Source organism: Etheostoma cragini, chromosome 3 (genome assembly GCF_013103735.1).
Source record: "Etheostoma cragini isolate CJK2018 chromosome 3, CSU_Ecrag_1.0, whole genome shotgun sequence".
Taxonomy (NCBI): domain Eukaryota; kingdom Metazoa; phylum Chordata; class Actinopteri; order Perciformes; family Percidae; genus Etheostoma; species Etheostoma cragini.
Window position 1 is genome coordinate 20,776,288 of NC_048409.1, and position 8,232 is coordinate 20,784,519.

The 8,232-nt window shown below is 40.0% G+C and overlaps 1 protein-coding gene across 2 annotated transcripts; it reads right to left on the minus strand.

The window, feature by feature from the left end:
- Window positions 1-1,945: 1,945 nt before the first annotated feature.
- serpinh1b (serpin peptidase inhibitor, clade H (heat shock protein 47), member 1b) lies at window positions 1,946-5,978 on the minus strand. 2 transcript variants are annotated; one of them, XM_034867748.1, is made up of 8 exons: window positions 5,759-5,978; window positions 5,095-5,126; window positions 4,168-4,317; window positions 3,843-4,035; window positions 3,448-3,718; window positions 3,230-3,328; window positions 2,912-3,144; window positions 1,946-2,803 (listed from the first exon to the last, which is right to left on the minus strand). In XM_034867748.1, the coding sequence occupies exons 3-8, from the start codon at window positions 4,284-4,286 to the stop codon at window positions 2,501-2,503; spliced, it is 1,218 nt and encodes a 405-aa protein (XP_034723639.1). In that variant the 5' UTR covers window positions 4,287-4,317; window positions 5,095-5,126; window positions 5,759-5,978; the 3' UTR covers window positions 1,946-2,500. The 2 variants fall into 2 exon arrangements, with proteins under 2 accessions (XP_034723639.1, XP_034723640.1); XM_034867749.1 differs by lacking the exon at window positions 5,095-5,126 and having other exon boundaries at window positions 2,501-2,803; window positions 5,759-5,901.
- Window positions 5,979-8,232: the final 2,254 nt, after the last annotated feature.

Genomic DNA, 8,232 nt, shown 5'->3' on the forward strand with positions numbered 1-8,232 from the left:
TCGACAAAGGAGGCACTCACCGGCCACTAAGTGGTCACCTATTTCAAGGCAACCAGAGGTTCACCCATCAGAAGAGTCAACGCCCGAAATGCCTATTTCAAAATGAAATGTTGTATTTTTTTCTGGTGATGATGTCTGTTGGGAGGCTGAGGATTTTACTTAGCTATGGTTGAATATTATATGTCATTAGCCCTCCAAAGTCCAAGGCAAAGGCTGCTATTGTGTATAATTATCAGAAGAGAGAAAGAGACATTAATTTCTACTCTAGAATGACTAGAAAGAATATGTCCGGTCCAACCATTTGCCACAAACAATTTTATGAGCTGTCACCTTTTCTTCTTACAAATGAAAGAGTGGCAGCACTTGGAAATTTAAGACAATGCAACAAAGAAACATTTTCCTTTTCTGTTATAGTCAATACAGTTTTAAGGTCATTAGTGAAACATCTTGCTGTTTCCGAAGTGCTCAGTAATGCGGTAATTCCACTATTCATCCTAAAAAAAGATTTGTGAGGCAATCATTTCTGTATTTCAGCATTTTAAAATCTTGTTTCTTTTCCGTCATCACAAGTTTACAAGCTATCTTTAGCATGTCAGTATGAGAACATGATCTCTGTGTCGATGCTCACGCGTGAATTGCATTTATGTCACAAACCAATTAACTTTGTGATGTCAAAGCACACAAATCCCTAAAAGTTTATTCCTGAGATCAGGAGAGAGCAAACTGTGTGCACAATGTTAAACTCATCTGGAAGTGGTGTCCCCTGGTTTCCCCAACAGCTGACGTTGCCATTATACTAATCAACAAGTCCTCCATGCATGATGAATCTGAGAGCTGTGCAGCTGTTGAAGAACGCCATCCAGTGTTCAAATATATTATATATTATATTTTCTAAGGAGCATTAAATTATTTTTATTTATCAACAGATGTGCTTTTGAGGTAAAGATAATAAGCAACATGTTCATTGCAATTTAATTTAAAAAAAAAAGCATGTAGGCATTACTGAATACCTGAAAGCTGACACTAAAAATAATATCAAACTAAATAGATAATAACATAGAAATATTTTATGTGATAGAAATGTGTTTGTTAAAGTATTGTTTTGATCCAAATATGACATCTCAAATCCCCTGCATCTTATCATCTCAATGTTGATTATAGGAGCATCTTAATTCATGCTATGTGTGCAAAACAACAGCAGAGTCAGTCAGAATCATGCATATTGGGCTATATATATAAATATACATTATCCGTGTTCTATTAAATTGCTGCAATGTAAAGTATGTGAATGTGTATGTAAATATGGCATGATTAAGTTATTAAATAATTAATTTGTAACACCTTCATTGTTTGCAGTTCCTTACAGTGTGCAGTCCTTTTCCTCTTTGCAACCAGAAGGTGGCGCTGCATTTCTTACAGAAAAATCCTTCACGCATTTATTTCTCACAATTGCGATTGCATTATTTTGTCAGAGAGAAGTATTCAAGTTAAGCTTTATGAAGTTCACCTCTAAAACTACACATTTATATTGTTTTTTCAATATGTTGCATTGCAACTACACCTTTGTGTTTACTGTGCTCGAATTGCAGAAGATTCCCAATCACCATGAGAACCATGCACTCCAGTTGTAGCACTGCAACTCGTTTTTTCCTCTGTTTGGGCTGTCCCAACAAAGATCCCACTGACAATATTGTTTAGGCCAGTGGTGGTAAGGGAAATTAACCACAACATTCCTTGGATAGTTATCTATGGCAGATTAGAAATAGCCCCTACATCCAAGACCTGTGATGATTGTTGGACCTCCAGCCAACTGGAAAGATTGTTTTCCTATGCTTTCGAGATGACTCTAGCTCACATTCCTCTGTGCAACGCTCCAAAAGACTGTATGAACTGTGCTTGGATGGTATTCAGATATGATTAGCAAAAAATAAAACACACAGAAAGATCCTCTTTGTTATTTTTATTGAAAAATTAACACATTATTACATAATCACACAATTCCAACAGCTTCTTTGTGGAAACTACCTACAGCAACAAAATGGCACAGTATGGTTGGCAAACGAATTGAGCACCACGCTTCCTCCACCTTTCCTCTGCACATTCACCTCGAGCAGGGGAACAATTCAGTGCAGACTGGAGGCAAAATTGAAAACCACAGAATGCATGGAGGAAAGAAGTGAGACAGAGCTGGAAAACAAACGTGCAACGATCTTTTTTACTTTAAACATTAAAGATGATGCAAGAAAATGCACACGGATTTTCGAAAAACAAGGTATAAAGAAAACTTACTTAATATAAGCATGTTGTCTGCCGTTTGTTTATCTCAAAGAAGAAAAGGATTCAATGGTGAGAGATAAAACTTTTATAGAATGTTCCCTGGGAATGTTTGGTGTACCTATAAAGTAATAGTAGGCTTAGGTACTCAGTCCACAGTTTGCCTATTGGAATGTGCTCATGAGGTAACAGTCAGAGGCACCCACCACAATTCATAACACTAACATTATAGCTCATCACGCATCTTGTCTCCTTTAGGTCTAACTAGTCTGCCAATGTATAGGATGGAGTTGGTCTTGTTGTCCTTCACTAGGAAAATGAAGGGGTGATCTGCGTAGAAAAGGGTGGGGTTCCTCAGCTTGTCGCTGCCGTAGATGCTGGTGTCGAACGGGTTTCCAGCCGTGTCCAGTTCCAAGGCTGACGCATGAAAGACATTGGACAAGTAGAGGTCCTTCTTTCCAGAGATGTTGGACAAGTCAGCCTTGGCTTTGTCAACGGCCTCGGTCAGGCCGAGATCAGCCAGATGTTTCTAGAAAAGACGGAGAATTGCTCAATTTAAAGAGTGGTTGATTGATTTTAAGAGGTCTATAAGTCAACTTTATTGTTATAATCGGCCCATCAATTTGCCACCATTTACCTGCAGGTTGTGGCTGGCTTCCACTGCGATTTTGGGGAGGGCAATGGCCACGGCCTTTCTCTCCAGCTTGCTGATCCAGGTGTCCACCTGCTTTCTGGTCAGAAGTTTCTCCAGGCGATCCAGGGGCTCCAGGTGGTAGGGCATGATAAGGATCATAGAGGCCTGCTTCTGGCCCAGAGGCATGTTCAGCACAAATAAACGGTTTTCTTTGTCCTCGTAGAAGTCATACAAACCTGCAAAGAGCAGACAAATTGGATATCTTGCTTGCAGCTTTGAAAACATAAAAAAGTCAGAAGTAGAGGCAATGGAGAAACTCACCTGTACGATGCATCATGGAAATTCCAATGGTCAATGAGCGGGTTACCAGGAAAGTACGCGTGTCCACCATTTCAGCACTGAATTTCTCATCCCAGTGAGCTGTGGGACAAAACACATTGGACTCAGTTACATAGGTGCCCAATCCTTTGACATCTCCATGTGTTATTAACAATGAGAAATGAAAAAATATAAAAATAAGACAATATTTTGTAACTCACGCTTGAAAAACATAGCGTTGACAATCATGGCTCCATCTGGGTTCTGCACATCCTTGGTGACCTCAGGCAGCTTTCCATCTGTGGACTTGGCTGCCCACTCGTTGATGGAGTTGACTGCACTTCTCTTGTCTCTGAAGTTTATTTTTGAATGATCGTAGTTGTAGTGCTTCTTGCTGTTTTTCACAAAATCCTCAGCAAAGGAGACTGAGCTGGGGCCATAGAGGCGGTTGTTGATCTTCCAAGTAGTGTTGCGTGTCTTAGCATCACTGACCTGGGAACAAGAACAATGTATAAACGGTGACAAATGTGCAATGAGTACAAAGGGTCAAGTTCCACTTTAGATCCACTTCTTATTATAAGATATCATTTACAGTATTTCATATGGTTGTACTTACCTCAGAGAGCAGCTCCGACAGGCCTGCGTGCAAATGCTCATCCCTCAGTTTTTCAGCACTGAGGACGGTTTTGACCTGCGAGGCAGTGGATGCCTTGCCACCGAGGGCCACCATGCCCAGAGAAGAAGCCACCACCACAGGAGATATGAGGATGTTTTCAGTGTCTTTCTCTTTTGCCATGTTGTGGTAGAGGCTGAATCGCAATCACAAGAAAAATTGTTTGCTTGTGTTTCGAGGAAGACAAATTTAACCAAAAGTGCATATGCAAAACCAAGTCCATCGCTATATATTTTAGTATGATTGCAGTAATATATAGATGTCAGACCTGAAGGCCAGATTTGCGCTGTTATCAGCCAGCGTGGTGGCATGGCTGCTCAGCTTTTTATCCTCTGCGGAGGCCACTAGGGCCAGCAGACAAAGAGCTACAATGTTAGTCATCCACATCCTGTCTGTCTCAAAAAGCAGCGGTCACAGCCTGTGCAAAACGAACAAAAGACAAAGATAGGGTTAACATCTCTTAATGTGGGTCGGTTTCCTTAAGTATTATTAATGTGTATTGAGTTTGAAACGGAAGACAAATGTCTCCTCAGAGTGAGTTTGTGAGAAAACAATAAAGATTCACAAGTGTTTTGATTTGATACCGTTATATATCTCAGACACAAAATGCCAGGACACAGACTACATGATTCAGATGTGGAGGTTTTAGTGGCGTGGCAGGGCAGGGTTGTCTCAGCCCACACAGAAGCTTGGGAACGCCTCCAGACTCTCGCCACGTCAGCAGCAACTGAGGCTTAACTGTACAGCTAGAGCTGCAGTCCACCCAGAGTGAAGCTCTGTGCTGACTGGACACTGAAATGCTCTGTTCTCTACATTTATTGGGATTAATGCAAACTGTTGCACATCTGCACTTTGACGGCTTTAATGACTCCTTTTTAAGCCAGTAGACGTCAGAATCAGAAATCAGTGCCTTTCATTGTATAGCCCTATAGTGCAGTCTAACATTTAAATGCTCTCTGTTGCAGGGCTCTGAGCCATCTTTTGTCTCGAAGAAAGGGCGTGTGCCTGCAGGCTATGTCTAACTCATCCCATCACTTGTTCAAACAAAGATCCAAATGCAAACGGCTGTAATTAACCCCCTGCAGCAGCAACTTTCTAATCCACCTCCACAATTCTGCAGATATGTTGTCTACATCTCTGTTATTTGCATTTTTTTGTGATACAGCAGAAATGATTTCACATCACGGTCGGATACCTTGAGATGTTTTCATGTCTGCCATTTTCATTCTGAAAGACAAGAGGTGTATGTAATAATCTATATAGAGCAGACAGTAAAACAGTATACAGGCTCTGGTGGAGACATTCTGTGTCTCATTTTATATCCTAGTTTCCAACCTTTTAGACTAAAACATTTAGGTTAAAGTTGTGTTATTAAACAAGTTAGTCATCACTTCCCCTCAATCAGACAACTAAATGTTTTCCATTGTCTCTTTTTGACCCAGATAAAATCTTTGAATCCAGTCAGGACAAATTTGAACCTCTCTTGATCAAATAGTGATGGATTTTAGTTAAAAAAGACAGATCGCGTGCACATACAGTACTTCCCTTCATTTCATTGCACCTAATGCATTAAGACAGACTGCAACAAATTGCATGCAAGACACAAATAGCTTTAGTAATAGCAATCTGGTATACATTGTGAAATCTTTAAAATATGTCAAAGATTAATTGATTTTTTCACAAAAGATAAACTATAATATTCTGTGTGCAATCAAACAGAGAGAGAGATGAGATTTAGAAAGTATGGGTTAAATGGGTTAAAATGAGGCACTATATCTTTAAACCATAAATAACTAAGCACCACGTTTTCACAATGCATACCTCCCTGAAAGCAAAGATGGTTCCCTTCTAATCCTTACCTCGCGCTGGATTTGCAGGGTTTCTCCTCTTGGGTTGTGTCCTGTGGAAAGTGTTACTGTGACAAACTCTCCTGCTCTTTATATCGTTCTAGAGAGAACTTTCTAGAAGGGGGAATGGGATATTCAGATGAGGGTTCATATTGTTCTTCAGGAAACTGGGAGCTGGGACGTCCCCCTTGAGGCTGGAATGAAAAGGGATGGATAAAGTTAACTCCTCAACACTGGTCGGGGCTCAGCTTTGAAACTTTTTCTCCTGTGGCTGCAGACAGAAACCCAGAGAATATCTGATTCTGGGTCAGATCTAGCTGCTTGTGAACAGAAATACTCCTCAGCCTCTAGGTTCTAACGCTGTTTGCTGACTCAATCTCTTCCACTAGTTTCATCACATGTGATATATTGTGATTTAATATGAACTGAATTATTCTTATGCATTAAAATATGTGGCACGCAAACACTGTTTCTGCAGTTGTTGTAAATCTGAGTGTGTGAGCCTCTATGGGGCACTACTCTTCTGCAATCTCAGCAGGCAAGACAGCAAAAGGGCACATTCTTTGCAAATGTTCACAGAAGAAAAGCAGTCATTTAATGTATTTTAACTTTGTTACAAAGATGTCTGATTCCATATGGAAATTTCCACAACTTTAAAAGCTTCACTCAGGGGTTCATTCTTAACAGAAGCTATCCAGCCCTTCCCCCACTATCACAGTGCCACGTCTGTCCACCACAGCTGATTACAGGATGCTGGGAGGATTGGGGTGTTGAGGAGGAGCACTCGTCTTAAAAACTAACGTGTCCTGACAAGAGCCAACAAAACAGAATTAGTTAAATAATTGTGTAAAGGGTCAGACATACTTTCCACATTCTGTGTAAAGCTTGTTCAGTCTTTGCTTTCTCACAGCTTGTTAATACCTGTCTTATCATATAAAAGTTAAACATTTTCAACTGTAAAATCTGTGTAAACAAGTTACAGAAACGAACGACAAATTTGCCTCAGTCATTTCCACTATGGCAGGACAGAGATGTCTCATAGATAAACGATCACTCTGCATCACACACAGCAGCCTTTAAGTTTCGAACATGCTATCTGTCACAAACTATTTTCCAACCAAAGGAATTCCATCCATCTTTTTCCCCCAATTCTCCCAAACCCCACTCTTTTGCAGCCCTCTGCAAATTGTCCTGACATTCCAACTGATGAGTGGCTTGTGTTCTTTAGGAGACATGTTGGGACAGGCATCCAGAAAGTTCTATGAGATTTCTATGAAATCTCAGATCCTCACTCCACCATCCTTTTGTCTAAATTCAAATATTACATAACTCACATTTTGGGGACAGAGAATCCACCAAACAATTTCTAAGTTTTTCCTATTTCTACTTTAAAAATTGACACAAGAGTAGGTTCCTCCCCTCAGGGGGTGTTTGTCATTCGGAAGAAGACCTGGAGTTAACAGTTTACACTGAAATTCCAGAGTGAGGGTAACCAAACAGGTCTGGTGTCTGTGTGAGCATAAAGAAGCTTTCAGCACTTTGGCAAAAGCATGAAACACATGGAAAGGCAAAGATTTAAAAGCTATAGGCACAATACTAAATTACACAATTTTTCACCACCAACCAAGATAGTCAGAGGGTTCCATTAAAAGACATTACGTAAAGTGCAGACACGTTTCGGATTTCTTTTTCGACAGGCAGAATCTCATGCAACAGACCTCAGAGGGTGGAGCGATTCTCACATAACTGCAGCCCATTCAACATCTGGAATAGTATTGCTAAAAGAGCAATCAGTAAGGTTTTTGCTTGCTGGTTATCATTTCATTTTCATTTTATACATTTTGATTTCAATCATAAAACGGTTGACAGAATACCGACACTTTCACAAACAGGATCATCAATGTTTAAGAAGTATGGTTGGGGAATGTTAGGTAATCATGTTAGTCTTAGCTTTTTATTTAGATTTACAGTGCATATTGTAGCAATGGATGGCAAAAAAATATCTAATTTATACAGTTGCTCATGCAGATGCATTGTAGTTAAAGGTGAGGATTGTGAACAAACAAAGGAATCACTCTCCTGTTTTACCAAAATGTATTTACCTTAAGGGGAAAACAAGTTTTTGTTAATTGTTTAAAAAAATTCAAAAGTTTCAAAAGTTTTATAGATGATCTGCATCTGTCAGCATTGATTGTATTCAAATCCTTCTGGCACACTGAGGAAATGATCTACATTCTGACTAACACCAGACCAAGCTGGGTTCACCCAGTCTAGAAATGGCCCACTTTACTGAAGGAAGCGGAGCACAGCTGCCAAGAGGACCATGACGCAAGACCTGAGAAATGTTTCAGCTCTGCTGAATGATGTAACTTTCTGAAGTTTAGTGTGAATGAGTGCAGCGAGCTGCTGGATCATATACAGTTTGTAGTGCACTGTTAGTCTAAACCAGACTCACATGAGATATCACATAATATCACATAATTTGA